This window comes from Macrotis lagotis, chromosome 1 (assembly GCF_037893015.1).
Source record: "Macrotis lagotis isolate mMagLag1 chromosome 1, bilby.v1.9.chrom.fasta, whole genome shotgun sequence".
In the NCBI taxonomy this organism is placed as follows: Eukaryota; Metazoa; Chordata; class Mammalia; order Peramelemorphia; family Peramelidae; genus Macrotis; species Macrotis lagotis.
The window spans coordinates 682,156,605-682,180,130 of record NC_133658.1 but is presented as its reverse complement, the minus strand read 5'-3'; the positions used below and the strand labels follow the sequence as shown (position 1 = coordinate 682,180,130).

Below are 23,526 nucleotides of genomic sequence, written 5' to 3'. Positions count from 1 at the left end.
ACACAAATTCTTAATACATTCTCTCTGACAAATGCTCCAACTTTGACTTGGAGACCTCCTGTGCTGGGGAATTAAATACCTCCTGGGACAGTCAGCTAAGCAGCTGCTTCCTTTAGATTTGCTTCAGTCTACTACTGTCCTTCCCAGAATTGAATACATCAAAGACAAAATATACGTGAAACATTTGTGCAATAATAGTTCTCAAAAGGAAGACCTTTTTTCCCTGCCTTATCACTATGGCATTACATTTTAGTACATCTAGCAGATGGCAATTACTTTTAGGTGATGCTGATGAAATTGTGTGAAATCCCGATGTAATGTATGTGGTCAAATCTCATGAAGAGTCTACCCAAGAAAAGTATTTAAAAATTAATTTGGACCAAATGTTTTTGATTTCAACTTACTAAGTATTAAGCTGCCAAAGTGATTGAAAAAGGTAATGTGGAACTGGAAGTTCCATAAGGATTTTGGATTTTGCTATCACTAAATTCGCATTAAAGGGGGGGGGGTAAATGATTTAAATTTTTTGTTCATTAAAATTATCTGTCAAACTGCATCAAATAGACTTGTGACTTCTGGTAAACTTTAGAGATTTAAACATGGCTTATCTTTTAACAAAATGAATAATTCAAAATTTCCTTTTTTTCTTTTAGATTTTTTTCCTTCAATTTAATCTGCAATAAAGTCCTGGAAAGTAATGGTTTACAAGTTTATGAATAACCTACATTTATTTATTTATTTATTTATTCATTCATTCATTCATTCATTTATCTATTTTTTATGTTTTTGCAAGGCAAACAGGGTTAAGTGGCTTGCCCAAGGCCACACAGCTAGGTAATTATTAAGTGTCTGAGACCGGATTTGAACCCAGGTACTCCTGACTCCAAGGCTGGTGCTTTATCCACTATGCCACCTAGCCGCCCCTAAATAACCTACTTTTAAATGTAATTTTTGCTTGAAGATTAAAAATATTCATTCAGTTAAGATGTTACATGTTTCACAAATTCAACTGCAATACCATTTATATATCAGGACCCAATTTTCCTCAGGATTGTCTAAAACTTTTTTAAAAAGGTTTAATTCATAGGTTTTTAATTTTCAGGGCTGCTGGCCAACTTTTCTAGGAAAAATAAATCAATATATTAAGTCCAAGGGACATTAAATGATAAGAGAATGGAAAACCATGAAAAGTTCAAGGCCTTAGTAAATGTTGGCAAAAGTCCCTAGAGCAATTTATAGATCAGATAGTATCTGATGTATAAGGACCTAGTAGCATAATACAATAGGTTAGACCTTAGAGAATTCAGAAATATCACATTAATTTTTTAAGATGTTTCATCAACATCACTGTGGGAAGGTTTAGCATTTAAGTCTCTCAGAAATTAAATCTATCTATTTACATCCTAACCCTATCCAGATCAATTAAGAAACAAGTTTAATTGCTCCTCACAAGTCAAGAACTCTCTTAGGCAGTAGGAATACAGACTTGGTACAGAAAACCAAAATGTTAACAACAGTGAGCTAAAATGAAGGCAAACTGCAAAGGAAGAGAAAAGAGCTAAGTAATGTGAACTATGAGGTTACCTGTATAAGTAACCCCATTTGATAGATGAGAATGAGATTGGTAATAGTTAAGTGCCTTAAAAAAAAAACCAAATAGTATCAAAACTGGGACCAAGATCTTTTGGTCCGTAGCCCAATGCTAGGCATGCTGCCTGTCAGCTTCCCAGTCAATGGAATTGAATCAATTAAATATCAACAATATTTTATGAGGTTGCTTCACCTAGAAAGTAATCCTAGGGGCAGCTAGGTGGCGCAGTGGATAGAGCACCAGCCCTGGAGTCAGGAGTACCTGGGTTCAAATCCGATGATCTCAGACACTTAATAATTACCTAGCTGTGTGGCCTTGGGCAAGCCACTTTAACCCCATTTGCTTTGCAAAAAAATAAAATAAAATAAAGTAATCCTGTACCATGAACTCCAAAGGTAAAATCATTTTAAGGAGAATGTCATGTTTTAAAGTCATATCCCAAAGTCTCATCCTCTATGTAAAGCATAAAGTCTTCTAAAACTATACAGTGTGATTACAATTTGCCTGAAACAGGTCTCTTCTCTTCAATGACTCCCCTCTAAGAGGAATTAAAAAATTAAATTAAATCTCTTTACTTTGTCAAAGTCCTTAACAAGATGACTCCACCCTACCTTTCCTTAACCCCTTCCCATACTCTACCAAAGTACAATGCTTTCCAGCCTCAATAGAAGTTCCACACTTTTTCTCTATATACCTTCAATCACATCTCTTCTCAATGTGATCAAGAGGGATAAAGTCTTGTCAATCTCACTCCAAATTGAAATCTTGCCTGTTTCACACATTCACAAATTATTTAATAATTACTATAGTTATTTGTGTATGTCATATACTCCTGATAGGATGCAAGTTTCTGAAGGGCAGGAATTATTCCATTTTCCCCTTTATGTTCCTGGATTGTATAAAGCACCTTGAGGCTTGATAAATGCCTACTGAATTAAATGGGAATTACTTAAAAGAATCTGATTTATATTACTCTTAGAGAAACCTGTATCCTGGATGAACTTCAATTTTATACTTGTTTCAAGCAGTTTATTTTTAATTCTCAGTTCCAATTTAACCAAAAATTAAATCACAATCCTTGTTCCGCTGTTCTGACCTTAAAAGCACTAAATAACATTATTATAAACTTTATTGGAAAATAAATTTTACAGTAGGGAGATATGAAAAGAATGTTTTGATTACTAGACTATTTTAAGAAATTGTCCTGCTTTAGCTATTATGCTAAATCATAATTTATTAACCATTTCAATGGTAAAGGATAAATACTGATATATATTTTACTGAAGTAATTTTTTAAAGAATACATATTCTTAATAGAAGTAAATAAGAGTCAATGATTTGGATTTTTTTTTAATTTGGAAAAGAAAAAATAAAAACATTATTTTAGGAACTATCTATTTGAAAGGAAACCAATGACACTTTGTAATAAAATTATGAGTATTCCATTCATAACAATTCCTTAAAGATGTAAAATTAGAGGCTTGTTCTTCACAATTATTTTCATCATAAAACATGCTTCTTTATTATGTACATGCTTACATATAAGTTTTTCTTGGCTAAAATACATGCAAATAACAATACTATAAACAGATTAAATCAAAAAAGTCTATCAACTTTAAGAATGCCCCTTCAAATAAGGCACTCATTTTTGAAAATAGAATATAGTGACCAAATTAAATAAGATTTTTAAAAGATGACTTTTATTAAGCACAAACAGCTTTTAATACATTATCAATACAAATAAGAAAAATGTCTTCTTAATCACTGATATATCAAAGATCTTATAGGTTGGTTGTATATTGGCACAATAAAAATAATCAATTTTGAAGAATTATAAAGTGAAATTATGAGGACACCACTGTCTACAAATAACAATTTACCTATACTCTAAATTTACTACATCATCTTGGGGAAAAGAGCAACTATTTTTTAATGTGGAACTTTTAAACTTTATTAGCACCATTCTAAGTTTACATCAATTGCTCCTTTAGTAACTGACAGATCAGATAAACCTTTTTTAGAGCAAATTTTCAGTGCAATGTTTATAGTTCCTTCTCATAAGATACTTGGGAGTTTATGGTTTCATAGCATGTTAAATAATTATGCCTTGGTAGATGTAGAGTGTTAACAGGTAGAGAGCAATGTCTACTGGGAAAAATGAGGCTTATACTGGCTGTGAAATGCATTTAATGGATTATGTCAAATGACATAGTATGCAGACAACATGCTGTGTTACAAAACTGAAACCTTGTTTTCAGGTGATATTTATTAGCTTTCTGTGATAGTAGCTTCTGGGTGTCTCAGTTGCTGTCTTTTCAGATTAACAAGTTTCATCCTTTCTCTGATATGTTCTGCTGTAGAAGCCATGTCACTTGGACTTCCAAAATACTGTTCTGTTCTAAAAAAAAAATGAGAATAGCATATTTAAACAATTTCACATGGATTAATATGTATTTTTAGTTAATCCTAAAAATACTTACATATGTGTTAGTTCAGTAAATCCATTAGAAAATAATGGAGACACTCTAAATTTACAGTAGGATTTCTATCTGAAAATAGGCTAACTTTTCCAAATGACTGTTAAGGGTATATTCAAAAATCAGAGCACTGCTCATTTTCCTGTGTAAATGACTTAAGTATATGATCTAATAAAAACAATAAACCTCTTCTCTAATAGAATGTGAGTTCCTTGAAAGTAGGGATAGTGTGGTTTTTCTATTTCTATCTTCCACCTTTAGTATATACTGTTTAAAAATTTAACCATTCATTCAATGTAAGGATTCTGCCTGGGATACAGGAAAATGAATTCAAATTTATCTCACATGGGAATATACTGTCTTTATGAAAGATTATTCCATTATCCTGCTCAACAAGCTGATCCAATAAAAACTGTAATACTTATTCAATTAGATATGGCAGGTTGGAAACAATATTGCATAAAGAGTTAAGTTTTTAATTTTCAGGTTTGCTTCTATCTCACTAGGTAATCTTGGGCAGGCCATTTTGTCTTAAGACCTCAGTTTCCTCAATTTTAAAATGCCAGGGGTGGGGGGGTGGGGGTGGAGTTAGATAATATCATTTTAGAGTTAGATAAGATCATCTTCTAGCTCTGACATCTTATCTTCATCACTATAAACAAACATTCATAAAGCATTTCACAAAAAACACTATGTAACTCTAAAATCTATACAATTCCATGAATATACGGATTTTAGAGGTCAAAGATATTCTCAAACTATTAAATACATGTAGCAACCTAAGGTTTTCTTTTTAAAATACATTTAGAGAATTTACCATCAAGGACAGGAGATAGAGATTCACATTACAAATTCAAAATAAAATAAAATTTTATTCATAATGCTGGCAGGGTGGGTAAAATTCTTATTATAGTTACTGTTTGTGGGAAAATGTTATTTATCATATATGTTTGTTTTTAAGTTTTTTTGTAATAATAGGTCCTCTGGGATGGGAAGAGACAATTACATGGCATGATATTGGAATCCAAGTGTGGTGGCTTTATTATCCTAAATGGCCAAAATATCTTTACAGATATTTGACAATTATTAGTAGACTAAGGCACTTTTCTGACTCTTTTTGTCTACTTATGGCAACTGATTGACAATGGTTAAACTTCCATATAATTTTGTAATGTCTACAAGTTAACTACTTATTTTGCATTATTAATTCTTGCTTAAATAATTCAAGATTGAGTTATTTGTATCATACACTATATTTTGTTATTATCATTCTATAGCTTTACAAGTTGCTGGCCTGATTGAAAACAAACAACAGATTAAAGTGGTCTTCTATAACTAATATATCACCTCCAAGTTATGCTATCCAAATTATGGTCTTCCTCCTCCTGGGTTGTGATGGATGAGCTATCTACTTTCTTACCTAAAACCAAGTTACTAGGTCACTTTCTCAGCCATCTCCCCCTTCAATTTTATATGTGTGGTCTTTTCCTATTCAAATGTAAAATTCTCTGTAGGCAGGGATTGTTTTTTCCTCGTTTATGATTGATCGTTTATTAGACTTAGTAGAGTCTGTGGTACTTAGACCTGAGAAGTCATCTCTAATCTCATTTTTATAGATAAAGAAACTGAAGTCCAGGAAAGGTAAATGGTTTGTCCCAGATCAGGCATGGATTTCTATGGCCAAAAAGTTTGTCCTCAAGCGGACAGCCATCTGGTGATGAGTTTCTGGGTATTTAAGAAGAGTTCTTGGAAAGCAGTTTCTGTTGTGAGAGCACTAGCCAGAGTTAGTGATCTATAGATGCAGCCCATCAGTGAGCCTTTGCTTAGTAGGGTACATGGGGCAGCTAGATGGTGCAGTGAATAGAGTATTGGCCTTAGAGACAGGAGGACAGGAGTTTGAATCCAGCCTAAGACACTTACTAGCTACCTGACCTTGGGTAAGTCTTTTAACCCTGATTACCTTGCATCCAGGGCCATCTCCAGTCATCCTGACTTCTATCTGGCCACTGGACCTAGATGACTCTGGAGGAGAAAGTGAGATTGGTGACTCAGCACAGCCCCCCTCCCCTCCCAATCCAAATTCAATTCATGTACTTGTCATGGTATACCATTCTAATACCATGGTCTTCTTTGAGGATGAAGAACACACATTTTTTTTTAAAGTAGGGCACAAAGTCATTGTTTATACATATATGAAATATATATTTCTAAAAAACCCCAAAGGAAATGGCTTCATGTGTGTGCATTTAGGCTTATCCATGAAAATATTTTTAATATTACAGTAATATTTTATAAAATGTCATTCAGCAAGGAACTTTGTCAGAAGTTTTCTGAGATACTCTAAATTAAAGATATGAAATCCCTTTTGTCTGCATATTTGTTTAACCCTAGTAAATAAATTTAGTCCCCAAGGGAATTATTAAATTAGTTTCTAAAAATTCTATTACCTTTTAATTATCAGGTTATATTCACTTAAATGTTCACTGAATATAATAAGAACTCTACTACTGACAACATTTATACAGTGCTTTAAGTTTTGCAAAATATGTTCTTATTTGAGTCTCAAAATCATTCAACAATGTTTAGCTTAATTACAATACAGAATTCAAGTGGATTAAGAAAGTCTATTGTCCAGACTATGATATGAAATTGGAAGTACAGCGCATACAACAGAACTATTAGTATGTAAATCCTAAGATTGAAAACTGAAGATAAGACTACAAATCGGGCCTGGAATGAAATAGGAGGAAAGTGGGATAGCTTATATTTGGGAAAGTTTTTCATGATTCCAGCATTCTTCTTGAAACAAATTCATCTTCTTATAGCCATCTTCTGGTCATGCTATAATGTGGTCATGCACCAAGAACTATCAAGAAATTAAAGTGTCCAAGAAATTAAGTGGTGTGTGGTGAATATCTATAAGGGATAATATAGCATTATCAAAAAACTACACATAAAAATGGCATTAAAAATATGTAGGATTTGAAAAGGGGTTAGGATCAAGGATGGCATAGTAAGCACTTAGATCCTAGCTTTATTACATGTTATAGGTATGCTCTTGGTCAAGTCCCTTTCCCTGGGTCACAGTTTCTTCATGTAGAAATAAGAGGATAGGACTACATCACCTCTAACATCTCTTCCAGTTCTTACTTTTAGATTCGTCTATTATCTTGTTTCATATATATATATATATATATATATGTATATCCTGCCAATATAGGTAAGGAAAGCATTTATTAAAAATGGAACTATTTTTATGTATTATAAAATTAATTCTAATCATTTTAAAAGAGAAAAAATCTTTTAAAGAAATATAAAAGCAGTTTACAGTTTATTTTTATTCATGGAGAAGAAAGGTAAGTGTGTCACTATACTTTCTGATTTAATTATACTTTAGATAAAGTTTACTTTTAATTTATAACCATAAGGAATGTTCAAATATTTTTTTCTTTTTAAACTGAACTGGGCCACCTATTTTTCAGTCTTAATTTTATTAATCATCAAAAGATGATTCATTTAATGTAAGCATGCAATAGTTATCTAAACATGCTGCTATTTGCTAATAATGGTTAGATTTCTCCCTTTTTATCTGGTCATAGAAAGATTCTTTTTTAGTTCTGGAATTCCTTCTTCTAGGAATCAAACCTGTGTCCCAAACCTAATTTTTTAAACAGTACATTGTTATCCTTCGAGTATTAGGCAACAAGACTTAACAAAAAGAACAGATTTTTAAGAATGTGCATCATACCCATCAGGATAAACTACAGGCACAGTTAATCTATCCAAAAGTGATTTCCCAACTGCTTCAATTTCATCAAATTGCTCCTCATCATTAATAGCTTCAGGCTCTTCTGGACATTCTTGCAAAATCTGTAATAAACAAAAAGATAACACGAATAAAAAGAGAACAATCTTATGCAATTGTAGTAGCCTGAATGCTTTTATGCAATTCTAGTAGATTAAATGCTTTTCTTTTTTTGTATATTCTCAAATATATTTCTGCAAGATCATCTACTACAAGCAAAGTTGACTTATGCAATCCAAACAGCAAAATTAAAGGCTTACCTCCTCACTTATGAAATGAAGCTAGAAAAAGAAAACTAGTTATTTTTTCCAAGCATACTTAAAACTGCACATTGACAACTGTGGGAACAAAATTCAATTCCATTTATATTAAGTATGAGTAGATGTGAAGTAATGTGAGAGGCAGCAGGTCCCACTGGGTTCATCAGACCCTTGGTATCAAGAAGACTTGGATTAACTCCTACTTTGGACACAAGGTATCTACAATGACCATAGGTTAGTCCCAACTTCTCAGTGTATTAAGGAACTCAAAGAGTAAAAATGATCCATAAGTTGTTGACCTGAAGAGAGTTTACAAACTGTTAAGAGCCTCACCACAAATGATAGAATAGGTGAGAGCAAAAAAAAAATAAATAAGTGGTGGGGTAGGGGTGGGGGGGGTGGATGTTATTAAATACCAAAATCTATTACTAACATAAATAATAACTAGTGATGATCATAAAAGGGGCTCAGTATATAGAGTGCTAGATATGGTCAGGAAGATCTGGGTTCAGATTCAACCTCAGACACTTATTATCTATATGATTCTGGACAAGTCATTTTATCCTTTTTGCCTCAGTTTTCTCATCTATAAAATAATCTGGAGAAAGAAATGGCAAGCTACTCCAATATCTTTGTCAAGAAGAAAAGGGGTTACACAAAGAGTTGGACACTATTTAGAAAAAAAAAAACTAAACAAAAACTGTGACCATAAAAACTGATGTTGAAGAGTGCAGATTCTTACAGTTAAACAAAAACATGAGCTCTGCCTAGAAACAAGGAAAGTTTCTTTTTTGCACTTTGTTAGCTACATGTATTTTTTACTGTGTCCTGTTTGATCATTTTTTGCTACTTATTTTGACATTGCTAGAAAGTGAAACAAATAGCTACATTTAAATTTAGGGAATGATATATATATATATATATATATATATATATATATATATATATATATAATAGATGATGAAGGTAATATGAGATTAACAAAATTTTTAAGCAATGAAGCTTTCATCTATCTTCCAAGTAATTTTTAAGCAAAACATTAAATTCAGCTACTTATGAGAGAAAATGGTCTATACTCAATAAACATGATTTTTTTTACATACTATATAAATAGTACTTGTTACATATTATAGAATACAAAGGAAAAAGTAACTTTGTAGGGTTTATAATCTAAGAATACAATATTTATATAAAATAGAATGATGTCAATGAATAAGCAAATATACGAGATTGTAAATTATATACCTAACTCCTAAGGAAAATCAAAGGAGAAAGGTCAAAATGAAGTCATTTTAATTAGGGAAGGCTTCATGAAGAAAATTAATCTTAAATTGGGCACTAAAGGAACTCTAGGATTTAAATTAATGGAAAAAATGGAGAAATTCATTCTGGGAGAATAAATAGCATGAGACAGGGATTTTTAAAATTTCTATATTATAGTATCCAGCAGTATTTCTTGTATACTGTAGGTTCTTAAAATTAGTGAAGATACAAGAGTGGAATAAAGGTGATATGTGAATAAGTTCGGGGAAATAAGCTGAGGCTAGTCAACAGAGGATCTTGAAATCTATCACCTAAAAGATGCCAGACAAGTCATTCACGATGTGCCTGTAGTTGGCACAGAATGCCCCAGAGAACTGGTGTTGATTATGAAAAAATTCAAAACTAGAGGGGTTGTAATGAAGGATCAAAGATGGAAAGCCAACATTTATGTTGAGTGATTGAAAGCTGTTTTGTGCTGAGAATGGGAATATGGATGGAGGTTTTTAACATGGAAGGTTGGAAGAAATAAATGGAAAACAAATAAGTAAGAAAAGAAGAAAGGTAAGACAGAAGGTAGGAACTAGTATGCTCAACAGAGAAACCTGAGCCAAGTGACATGTTTGACTCAGGAGAGCTGGGTTCTCTTCTTCTTTCTTATTACTTCATCAACTCCCATGTAACCTAAGTTTAACATTAATGTAAGTATGAACAAAGAAGGAAAATGCATTACTTTCTCTTTATATTAATTTCTTATACTATCCACCTTATTCTTTTTACACTGTAGGACTTTACAAACTTCAAAGTACAGTATATGGACAGGGTAGGGGGTAGCAGCCCAAGTCTATTACTTGTTACCTGGATGACTTATGCAATAAGTTAAGAAAAAAAATAAAGTTTTTATATAAGGTAGGAGCAGTACAATAATCATTCCTGAATAGGAAGACTTCCCAAAGAAGGTGGCATTTAAATTGGGTCTTAAAGAATGGTGGATGAATTAATCTGGAAGTGTGTAGAGGAAGTTGGGAGGTAAAGATGGTATTCTAGGCAAAAGGAACAGCATGAGAACAATTACTGAGATAGTAACATGTGAGGAAAGGCAATTAATCTAATTTGCCTGTTACACAAAATATTTGGACAGAGGAATTAGGCACTGAGATTGGAGTGAGATCCAAAGTGAAAAACCTTAATCGTGAGGCAATGACCTCTAAATTTTAGTTACTTTACTTATGAGCAAAAGGGAGCTAAAGATGTGTTTTGGGTTGAAGAGAGACAAAATCTCATCTATATTTGAGGAAGAAAAATCTGGCAGTAGTGTGAAGGATGGCTAAAGAAGTCAATGGAAGTACTTTTCATTCATTTGTCATTCATTCATTTATTCAAACAGCAACACTTGTTAGGAGACTATTAGAAATTAAGTAAACCTATTCTTAAGTGTTGACAAGGAAGACAGAAAAGAAGGGATGGATGTGAGAAAGATTACAGATGTAAAATCACTAGGATTTGGTACTGATTTGCCTGTGAGAACATGGAATTTTGAGGGGGGGGAGTGGTTCCACAGTTTCAGAGAAACTTATAAAGATTTGTATTAAACTGATATGGAGTGAAGTAAATAGAATCAAAGAATAATTTCTAAAGTAACAACACTGTAAAGAAGAACAGCTTTGAAAGACTTAGGTGCTCTCTAATCAATGCAATGACCTGCCATGATGAAACACACTCTACCCACTTCCTCAAGAGGAATAAGATGGCATCAAGGTAAAGAATACATTTGGACATGGCAAATGTGGGGATTTGTTTTCCTTGACCATGCTTATCTGTTATAAGGATGGTATTTTTCTTTCTTATTTGGGTATTAGGTAAGTTAGAAATAGTATTACCCCACCCCTCAGACAAAAAAGATCATTGAAACGTTTTTTAGATGTACTGAAAAACACAGAAGAAAGTTCAAAAGGATAGTTTTGAGAGTAACATGTAGGACTATACAATTTTTAAAATTAAATTGTATGCAATAAAAAAATCTAGTTTCACACATAATTCCTTTTCCCATTCTAATTTGTATATAGAAATGTTTTTCCCATCGACTAAACCTTAAAAAAATTTCCATAAATTTACAGTAATTTCAAACCAGATTGATGAATCTAAATGACCTCCTAATGCCCTCTTTTAATGCTGACCATGTCATGACATATATCATCAAGGCTACTCTTCAATGTGAAAATATATTTCATTTTCTTTATATTTCCTATGGTTAACAAATTTGGTTAAAACGGTTACTATTAAAATTATATACAAATAATAATGCATGTTTTATTTGAGTTTTATGTAATACTATCTATTCCCAGAACAATAAACATTAGAATGACTCCATTTAATATATGCTTATTATAAATATATTTATCAAAAATTTCATAAAAAGTAATCTTAGATGTATTTGATTATTATATATAATCATAAATAGAGCTCTCTTTAATAAGAGTACAGCTGAAAAAAGAAAAATCTAACCTTTTCAGCATTGGAATGAAATGCAATAGCCATCTCCAATCTATGCACTCTTTCTTCAGATGCTATTGTAAATTGCTTCCACACTCTGTTCAGCCTAGGGAGTGTATCACCAGATGATCGAGAAGTGCATCGCAAAGACTGGCACAAGACAACTGTAGCCTGTAGTAGTTGTCTCCCATAGTCATAAGTGCTCTAAAAGAAAAAAAGGAAAAATCAAGTTACATAAAAGTAAGAACTTTAAATAGATGCCTTAATTTTAACATCATTATGTTATACAATACAACTAAATTCACCCGAGTCAAATTTATTACCACAATATATTATTTGTATGAATAATAAAGAGAATAAAATATATTTTATTTCTTGCTTGAAATTCTCATTATTAAATATATGCCTATCACCTAATTCTGCTTTATCTTCTTCAATCTACTCAATTAAAAATTTCTATCTCAGAATGATTAATCTAAAAATTATACTTTGGTATGAAATTAGTCATTATTACCCCAAATGATCAAATTTCAAAAATGATCAAAAGAATTAAATGAAATAGAGCTCTTTCTATGTGTATATATATATATATATATATATATATGTATGCATGCATGCATGTATACAAGAACCACACTTAGATCAAGTTTTAATTGACTTATAACTATAGACAGTTCTTGTTTTATATAAATTTGCATGATTTGACTTTTCACAAAGAAAGTTAGAAGAAATCTGCAATTCCAAAAACCTCACTTATATTAAACTTTACTCTCAATCTGTTCCTGCCTCTAGGCTTGGCACTCCATGGCCTCCTAACTCCCCTCATCCCCCCCAAAATAATAACCTTTTAAAATTCTACAAAATCTGCTGCCACTGCTAGAAGGAAGTAGGGTAGTATTGGCATGAATTCTCAAGAGGAACCTTTGTCCATGTATCTACTTTCCATCTGTCCAGACTTAGATACTACAAGTCTGTTCCCTGGCCTGCCTACCCAGGTACATGACCCACTTTCTATCTCTCTACATAGTTCACTTTCCCAAGTCTGTGACCAAATCTGCATTGTGTAAAAATTGCTTTACATAACAGATTTGCAGAACAGTCTACCTAAGTAAAGAGAAAACTGTAATTATTAGCATGAGGTATCCATCAGGTTTCAATATTTACTGTAGACAGAATTTCAAATACTAATGAAATCATAGGTCTTGCCAATTAAAAAACAAAACACACCATAAAATTATAGATGCCAGCCTGGACCTGTAAATGAGATTTCTGGAAGTTTCCTATACTCAAGAAACCAGATCTGGACCAAAAACATTAATTAACTTAGAGTAAAAAATAAATACAATATTCATTTTAAAGATAATCTTGGAAATATAATAGAAATTCACTATCAGTTACAAAATTTATTATGCTCATAGTGTTGAGTTTAAGAAAAATTTGTTAGTTTTCTAGTTGATTAATTTTATCCTCTAAATCATAGGGACTTTTTAACATGGACAACTGGAATATTCCCACAAAGTGTGCACAATGAGGGAAAGGATAATTGTGCACAACCTGTGTTCAGGAATTAAAAAAAACAAAACCTCAAATTTATGCAGGTTAGTTTTGATGTGCCAGTTGACATTTTATTTCAGCAATAATTCTGGAATATTTCTGGAATAATACAACTAACCTTCTTGGACCTGGAAGGGTTAAGTTATATTATAATCATGCAGAAAGCTATTCAAACATTGAGCTTGTAGAAAAGGAAGAGAATCAGTTCTGCACCTGTGCAACATCAACAAATTTTCTATGCTTTTCCAATAAAACTTTGGTTTCCTGAGCATCATCACCCAATCTGATGTGAGTTTTAAGTAGAGCATCCAGGAGTTCACTTAGCCATTCTACTGCCTAAATAAAAACAAATAACAATGGCTTTAGATTTACTGGTTTGTAGATTATTTTGTCATTAAAAAAGTCAAAGATTATCATCATATAAACAATGTAACTTTTCATAAAATGTACACTAAAAATAACTTAGGAAGATGAATTCTTTTGTACTCAAAGTTCTAAATATCTTAAATCACCTCCCAATCTGTAAGAATCAACTGCCCAGATCCACTCTCCAATCATTACTGAGAAATAAAAGTGCTCCTTAAAATATAAAAATAGTATATGACTGAGAAAGAATCTTTGTGAAGTGTTTCTAAGTACAGATTTGATTACATATGTGTGTGTGTATTAGGCTTTTTGCAAGGCAATAGGGTTAAGTGACTTGCCCAGGGCCACACAGCTAGGTAATTATTAAGTGTCTGGAGGCTGTATTTGAACTCAGGTACTCCTGACTCCAGGGCCTGTACTCTATCTTAATGTACCACCTAGCCGCCCCTGGATTTGATATTATATTAATAGAGCTTTCTGTTGCATGTAAACTCACAAATTTCTCCTTCAAGTAAAAGCATAGAATTGTATTTTACTTTAAATAGAAAAATTTTAGCTTGTGTTTGTATATTGTTTTAAAGTTTACAAAGTACTTTATGAGAATTATCACATTTTAGCCTCACCAAAATTCTGGGAGTAAGGAGTCGTTATGATTCCCATTTTACAGATGAGAAAACTGAAGCTTAAGAGTAAGTAGTAAAGTGACTTGATCAGGGGCACAGAGTCACACTGTGTATGAGGCAAGATCTTAACTCAGGTCTTCCTGATTCCAAGTCCAGTGCTTTATCCACTGTTTCACCAAACCATACAATGATTTCATTTAAAACAGAAAATTATCTATTTCTTGACAATTAAAGAAACAATAATCCAAATAAACTTTTACAATAATAACAGATACACTAGCTGTGTGGCCTTGGGCAAGCCACTTAACCCTGTTTGCCTTGCAAAAAAAAAAATAACAGATACATGTCAACAGTAATAGCTAAGAAAAGTTCTTAATAATGAAAACATATTTTTTATATTCAGAAGTTAACCTCATTAAGATATTTGACTGTAGAATTAAACGGTACTCATTTGAGAGTACTTTGAGAGTTACCTCTTACAATGGTAAATGGATCTTTTTTTTTAATTCAATTTCCTTCATGGATCCTTTATAGTTAATTTGGGTATTTATGTCAAAGGTGTTCTTAAAACAACACTGTTCCTATTTTTTCCTATCTATTCAAAGGTCATAAAATCTACTTCTATGCGTCCATTACTTTTATAGACACACATATACACACACACACAGATATGTACATGTGTTTGGGAAGGACATGAACAAAAACAATCAGCTATATAGGTGAGCTTTATAAATTGTATTTATGGAGGAAATGCCTAAATCATTGAGATCAAGGATCTATCTGCGGATCTGATTACTAAATATGTGTATATGGAACATATTATAAGAAGACTAAAATATGTGTATATGGAACATATTATAAGAAGACTAATCTTTACCTGAGCAGCATCTTCTTCACATTTAAACAACTGAACCATCTGAAGCATTTTCAATCTACGAACATCTACCATGTCCTCACACCTAAAGAAATTAAACATAAAGTACACATCTGTTTTATTTCAACAAATATTACAATTAGATCACCTGGCACATGCCATTCAGATTCATACTTGAGAATTATGATGTTGCAAAATTACGGCCAAGTTATTTTTATTTGAAGGATGTTAAGGAGATTAAAAATTTAGGAACCAGTGCTTAAACAAGCACAAAATATAACAAATTTAACAAGAATTAAACCTGAAGCATTATAGGAAAAAAAAAGAAATGGATAAAATTAATTGTATACTAAAACAGAAATCTCCACAAAGACCATTAATATAAAGAACTTCCTATGATCAACCATAGTTTTTTCTCTCCTGTAATAGCTTTGGAGAACTCAAAGTGACCTCAAAAACCATGGTAAGACATGAAACTAGAACTTATAAGATGTCACACTTGCATAACTTAGTGCATATATTTACTTCGTAATATAAAAATCAGAAAGAAATTTTCTATTTTAAAGTATTTCAAAATACTTTACACATCTGTCTCTCTCCTCATGATTTTCCTTTCCAGATGAAGTTAATGAACAGTGTTTTGCACTCCAAATTTAATGCTACTTTTCTCTATTACCAAATCTTTTTCGCCAATAAACTTTACAATGTAAAGCAATATTTCAAAATATTTATAACAAGAGAATCATCAAAATACTTGATCATTATAGGTATACATAAAACAACCTATCAATATAATTTCATAATAAAGCTGTTCTATTCTAAGAAATCTACAAAACCCCACTAGAACATTATTCCAACCATTAACACTTTTGCTGTATAACTACCTACATACTGTAACACTGTTATCCAACACCTGGTTTTCTCAGAACCAATTACTATTAGATGGGGTTCATCTGTAGGAATGAACAAATGTATGTATGGGTCCTTCTTATGATAAACATAAACATTTGCCTTTGTTTTCTAAGCTGCATATCTTCCATTACTCCTTGTATATGGTCCACATTTTCTTTATTTTCAATGGTTACATCTTTTCCATAGGCCCAGGATGCTTGATTAGAGATCTGATCCAAAAGACCTTGACCCTTTTCACGCAAACCTTGCAATCCCACATCTAAAACAAAACAAAATTACTCTGTTAAGAAGTGCTTTGGGAAATATTATTTAAGATCTTTGCATTAACCAAATGGATTCACTAAAATTACACAGTGCTAATTATATAATACTCTCCTTGGAATCCATCTTGAGGAAAAGTTTTAAAAATGAATCCTTTGAATATAATCCAAAATAGATGAATCATTTTTATACCAAATTTTACTCTACAGCAATGGGTTAGAATGAGATTCTAATGTAAAACAACCCAATGTTAAAATTGAGGGAAGAAATAATGGGGAAAATTTCTATTTTGGCTAATAAGTTTTTCTTATTTGAAGTTCTTTCTGGGTGGGCATGTAATAATGAGATAACTACTCCAATTGGAAAATATTTAAAATGTTTTAATACTATTTGTAAAATTGTCAGTGTTTAAAAGTAAGACAACCTATGCCATCACAAATAGTGAGAAAATTGCCTTTTTGTCTAATGGTCTTTTGTAACAATGGTATAAAAGAGATATGATAATGAATTTTCTTAGCAACATAGTAAGTTGAATGCCTTTTTAAATAGATTTGGGAGATTAAAACTATTAGCATGAAATTATATATATATATATATATATACATATATATATATATATTTTCAAATAAGTACAAAAGTGAGTGATAAAGCTTTCTATTAAGTAAATGAGCATTCATAATGTAAGTTTAAACTTTAGGGTTTGAAGTATTTAAAATTTTGCCTTTTTAACTTTTGTGCCCAGCAGAATGTCACACATAATAGATACCTGCTGCTTAAATTACTAAAACTTTACCTTTTTTTTTGTCTAAAATGAAAATGTCCTATCTTCAATCAGTAGGTATTAAGTACCTTCTAGGTACCCTGCACTGTAAGATTATAAAAGATTATTTAAAAAAAAAAGATTATAAAAATGTGGTAGCTCCTGCCTAAGAAGGGCTTAGTCTGTTGGGGAGAAATCATAATGCCTTTTCTCAAACCTCCCTGCAACACCTGCCACTCTAACTAGGTTTGTTCCTCATGACACACTTCTGGGATGTTCATCTCTGGACTCTTGTCAGTTCCTTCTGCTATATCCAAATTCATATTCTTCATCTTGGGAATGCCCCAAAGCTCTGTCCTGGACTTTTGCCTATTCCTAATTCTCTTGGTGATTTTATCCCATGATTCTGAGGTTTCTGAATCCAGTCCTGCATTTTCATTTACCTGTGATATACCATCAAACCGGATCTCACAAATAAAAATGTCCAAATGAGAATTTACTTATTTTTTGGCCAAATGCCCCAATTATCTTTCTAACTTCCTTCTTTCTGTGAAGGGCACTAGCCATTGCTCATGTCATCCAGGTTCAAAACTTCAGCATCATTCTCAACTCCTCACTTAACCCTCTTTCTATATATTCAGTTGCCAAATACTGTAGTTTCTATCTCTATAACATCTCTCACATTCATCCCCTTCTCTTTTCACACAGCCATGAGAACCTTAGTTGAGTTCCTTTTCATATCCATAATAGACTACTGCAGAAGTTTTCTAATTATTTTCCCTGCTTCAGTTTACTCTTCTCCAATCCAGGTTCCATGTGTGCCAAAGCAGAGGCATGATCCTTTACTCTTCAGCTCAACAGATTCCAAGTGTCACCTATTACCTCTAGGATAAAACACCTCTGTTCATCATTTAAAAACCTTGACAAGGGGCAGCTAGGTGGCACAGTGGCTAAAGCACCAGCCCTGGAGTCAGGAGTACCTGGGTTCAAATCCGGTCTCAGACACTTAATAATTACCTAGCTGTGTGGCCTTGGGCAAGCCACTTAACCCCGTTTGCCTTACAAAAACCTAAAAAAACCCAAACAAACAAACAAACAAAAAACCTTGACAATCTGGCTCCAACCTAATTTTTCCTAGTCGTTTTATCTGATGCTATGCTTCCCATTTTCTGTGGTCCAAGGAAATTGCCCTCTTGCTATCCCTTACATGTCATCTCATACTCCTTAGTTCTTCAAAAATCATTTCAAATGAGGACTTTGCCAATTTCCACATTGGATCCTCTCCCTGCACCCCAATACCATGTATTTATTTCATACACACACACACACACACACACAAAATGATATTTGCACATGACATTTCCCCTGAGAGAAAACGTGAGCAAGGACTGTTTCATTTTCATCTTTGTATCCCCAATAAATTACATAATAACAGGTGCATAGTAGGTATAGTATATCTAGATTTTGGTTTCCATGTTCCTATGTTTAAAAAAAAGTTTTTAAAATACATTACTTATAGTGAACTATTTTTGGAATTGCAAGCAAACACCTATTCCTTATTGCCATTATCATTTCTATTAAAAATCAAATATTTATATTCAATTTGACAATATCTATAAAACCAATTTTAACCTAACACTTATTGTCTCATACATGCTTTACAATTAAAGTCAACAATGCAATGAGATATTATGTGATGATAGATGAATGTTGACACTGCCATGGTTAAAATTTTAGGAAACAATTTTTATTAATCATTTATAATTTTGCAAATAGGACAAAAGTTCAATAGTGATTCTAACAATTTTAAAAAGATATCAATAGAAATAATTTTTAAAACTTACTCCTGAGTCCATTTCCAGGAAGAATTTAGTTTAATGAATTGTCAATCACTTTTCACTTTATCATCCCCCTCCCCCTTCCTAATGTCCACTGTAACCATATATCTTGGACATCTGGAACCTAGATAGAACTGTGACAGAATTTGAGATTTTCTATCAGAGGCAATTTAAGCAAGCATCATTATAAAAGTAACAGAAATAACTCAGTGAATCAGATCAAATTCCTTTGTAAAAAGATGAATGTTACCTTTGTATTTTTTTACAGTCTAGGGAAAGAAATAAAGGCAGAGAACCATGCAAACTCTTCAAGGTTAGAAAATCATAATACAAAAATTCATTTTTAAAGCACATTACTGTTTATATTTCCTATCAAAATTTCACATCCAAATACAATTTACACACACACACTACAGAATGCTAGTTCACAGTACATGCCAGAGGTAGCACCTGTAGATACAGAAGGGCAGGCAAGGAGGTGAACAAAGACTCAGTGAAGGCAAAAATGACTGAGCACCAAGGAAAAACCAACTGTCAGCACCATCCACAATTCCCACCAGGGAACAAAATTATTTTACACCATTTTTCCTAATGTGTTCCCATGAAGCAATTCAGTCAGTATAAGTTGATTTACTGTCTAAGCATGGCAATATAGATATATATAGATATATATATAAAGGAAACTTATGCTTCAGCATTTTTTTTAAATCTGCTTACCAACACTTTTCAGCTTCTCTTCAAGCAGTTTTAAAGTTTGCTGAATCGATGCTCCATCAGCTGGTGCTACATCTACGCACAACATCCCTAATAAGCCATCCAACTGCTGAGACAACTAAAGCAGAGGGACAGCAAAGAGATAACCCTGATGTAATCAGCATCTAATATGTTTAATGATTAATGAGGTATTAATCTAATGCTGTTATTATAACTGCACTTGCAGTGACTAAGCAATTAAAAAACAAGTAAAGAGCAATTAGAGCACATTACCCCAAACATAGATGCATGCACTAGAAAGACATATTGGTATTTCCAGGTCAGCAGTAGGTAAAAAGTTACTGAGGCTCAGACTTCAATATTACATTAGAATGTAAACAAAATATAATCATAATGAAATCTATGTTTTGTGTTGAGACCTATACATTTAAAAGAATTTTTAAAAGTTTGCATGCAGGACACATAAAACTGTCTCCTTTTCCCCCACCCAAGAGACTTTGATCCACTGGCATCACTTGGATATTATGGAATAAAAGGAAAAAAAGAAATAACAGGCAGAGAAACCAGCATAAATTATGTGTACACCTGTGTGTACAGTGTTTGAGGATGAATATCCATGAAAAGACTTACATCTTGAGCAACACCATGGAATTCAAGAGCTGCTTGTAATAAATTTTGCCTGAATTCCAGCTGACTAGCCTGGCGATAACAAACATCACTGAGCTGTTGCTGTAGGGATTTCAATTCGACAAGATCTTCCTCGTCCCCAGCATTCAGAAGTGCTGCAATCTGCTGATTCAGCTCCACATATACTGCAAACCATTCCTGAAAATAGGAGGTTACAACTGAGATTAAACATTAACTGTTGAAGGACTGTCGTTCTCATGACAAATTCTTTCAAAATCAGAAAAATTTTTAAGGGGAGGGGGAGTCCAAAAGATGGAAGAAAGGTTGACTATTTAATTAGTCTAAATAATGCATTACATAATATGTTCCCATCTAAAGTTGTTCTCTGAAAGCTGTTTTAAATAATGCCTATTGTCTTCCTAAATGTTGTTTGTAGTAGAATTTATCATGGAATTACCCATGGTACATATATTAATAATGCACAGTAATTGAATGAATCAGAAATATTTATTAAAGAAAATAAAGCCATTTAATGAATGCAATGTTCCAGTATCACAGCTACAAGGAATGGAAGAGGGCCTTAAAATCATCTAGCCTAATGATACTCCGGGAGGTGCGAAAACTGGCCAACAAGGAAATGAGGTACAACAGGGGTTATTCTTAAACTAGAAGAGGCTAAAGTATCCAATATCCAATGCAACTCAAGTAATAATTTATGTAGATATTTTAGTCCTTTTGAAAAGCCACAAGACCATTTCTGAGTAAAGGGGGGACTAGAAGATGAGAGAGCCTGGGGTTGTTTTTTTTTGTTTTTGTTTTTAGTCTTCTATATCCAAACAGTAAATACTAGTACTCTTTTAACAACTGCACTTCCACTTCAAAATAGTTGATGGTTTTGAAGTATCAGTGAGCAAGTAGCCTTAAAAAACAGGCTAATGACCCAGAATGACCAAGATACTGGCTATGTACATGTACACATTTGTATTAAAATCAAAATGGTATACCTTAGTTATTTAATATTCTTCTGTGGGGCTGATACCACATCAAAAATGAAAAAGTTTCTGAATAACTTCAACTGTTTCTCATCATTTCTCATGTAAATGCAAAAAATGTCCCCCAAATGCTCCTTATAATTATCTAATTTTCATTAAACAAAAAAAAGCTGGCCTTGTAATAAGAAGTCTATATTATGAGTTCTGGCTCTTAATCTGGCTATAATCTTAAAGTAAAGGTTTTACCATGCTGACCACAGGTATCTCCATCTATAAACAGGGGACAGCAATGCTTATACTACCTACCTTATAGATTAGGAAAACCATAAGGATAAGGACAAAATGGAAGATTTAAACAAAAAAGAGTAGGAAAGCAAGGAATAGTTTACCTGTTAGATCAATAAAGGAAGAATTTATGAACAAACAAGAAATAGAGAGCAATATTAGATATAAAATAGATAATTTTGATCATATTAAATTAAAAGGTTTTTTTTCACAAATAAACCAGTGCAAAGATTAGAAAGAAAGCTGGGAAACAAGTTTTACATCAAGTGTCTCTGACAAATCAAGGTCTCATTTCTCAAAGATAGAGAGAACGGAGTTAAATTTATAATAAATTAAGAATCATTTCCCAATTGATAAATGTTCAAAGGACATCAATAGACAGTTTTCAGATATAGTAATCAAAGCTACCTAGAGTTATATGAAAAAATGCCCTAAAACTATTGATTAAAGAAATACAAATTAAAACAAGTAAGATACTACATTTTACCTATTAGATAGGCTAATATGACCAAAAAGGAAAATGATAAATTTTTTAGGGAATTTGAGAAAACTGGGATACCAGTACACTTCTGGTGGAGTTGTGAACTGATCCAACCATTCTGGAGAACAATATGGAACTAGGACTATAGTCTTTGATCAGTTAATAACCATCAATAGGTCTGTATCCCAAAGACATCAGAAAAAGGGAGAAAGAATTCATTTGTATAAAAATACTTATAACAGTTCTTTAGTATTAGAGTTAAAAACTAGAAATTGAGAGGATAAAAACTAGAAATTGAGAGGATATCTATCAACTGGGGAATGACTGGATAATTTGTGGTATGTGAATGTAATAGAATACTATTGTGCTATAAGAAATGGCAAGCAAAATGATTTCAGAAAAACCTGAAAAGACTTACACAAAATGATGAGAAGTGAAGTGACTTTATACAGTATATATAACTTGGCTATTCTCAGCAATGCAATGAGCCAAGACAATTCCAAAGGATACATGAAGAAAAATATTATTTATCTCCAGAGAAATAAATATTAGAATCTGAATACATATTGAAGGATACTATTTTTCACTTTTTTGTATGTTTTTTTTTGGGGGGGGTTGTATCTTCTTTCCTAACATGACTAATATGTAAAGTTTCTATATCAAGTTGCTCACTAGAGAGGGGGAGGTGAAGGAGGAAGGAGTAAAATTTGGAACTTAAACTTAAAAAAGTGAATGTTAAAAATTGTCTTTAACATGTAACTGGGGAAAATATATTATTTTAAAAAAATTTAAAAAAGAACACAGACAGGAGTGAATTTTCTATGAGAGGTAGACATAATAGGAAAATAACAATGGGATGACATTCAGCATACTCAGGTTCTATAGTATTCCTAGTTGGTAAGTGCTTAGGTTTGAGACCCCAGACAAGTTACTTAATCTTTCTTAGCTTTAGTTTTCTCATCTGAAAAAAATGAGACACGATCTGATGATCACTAAGGTCCCCTCTGAATTTAATAATTCTATACCTCTCTAAATATATGTAAAAGATGCTCAAGTATAAATTTGTAGCCTGCTCTCAATTCAACAGACATTTATTAAGCATTTATTATGGACAAGGTACTGTGGAATAGAGATAAATATACAAAATGACGTGGTTCCCATCTTCAAGAACTGATATACTATTGGACTTGGGAATACCACAAATATACATGGATAATTACAGTATCAGATTAGAACCTAGAACCCAGAGTATAAAATACAGCATTCTTTCCCACATGCTCAGCTGGTTAACCAGGAAAATAATCCTAGAATTACCCATTTCCCACCTTCAATAATTGAGATTGGTCATTCTTT

The 23,526-nt window shown here is 32.4% G+C and overlaps 1 protein-coding gene across 19 annotated transcripts in view; it reads right to left on the bottom strand.

The window, feature by feature from the left end:
- Positions 1-3,014: 3,014 nt before the first annotated feature.
- SESTD1 (SEC14 and spectrin domain containing 1) overlaps positions 3,015-23,526 on the bottom strand; it is a 141,735-nt gene continuing 121,223 nt past the window's right edge. For 15 of the 19 annotated variants that reach the window (XM_074215598.1, XM_074215599.1, XM_074215594.1 and 12 more), the window contains 8 exons: positions 20,419-20,613; positions 19,792-19,906; positions 16,315-16,474; positions 15,307-15,388; positions 13,654-13,776; positions 11,899-12,090; positions 7,817-7,938; positions 3,016-3,989 (listed from right to left, as the gene is read on the bottom strand). In XM_074215598.1, the coding sequence (XP_074071699.1) occupies positions 3,860-3,989; positions 7,817-7,938; positions 11,899-12,090; positions 13,654-13,776; positions 15,307-15,388; positions 16,315-16,474; positions 19,792-19,906; positions 20,419-20,613 (1,119 nt within the window). In that variant the 3' untranslated portion in view covers positions 3,016-3,859. Of the gene's footprint in view, positions 3,990-6,028; positions 6,091-7,816; positions 7,939-11,898; positions 12,091-13,653; positions 13,777-15,306; positions 15,389-16,314; positions 16,475-19,791; positions 19,907-20,418; positions 20,614-23,526 lie in introns of all 19 variants that reach the window. The other 4 variants (XM_074215583.1, XM_074215584.1, XR_012474242.1 and 1 more) reach the window with 3 other exon arrangements.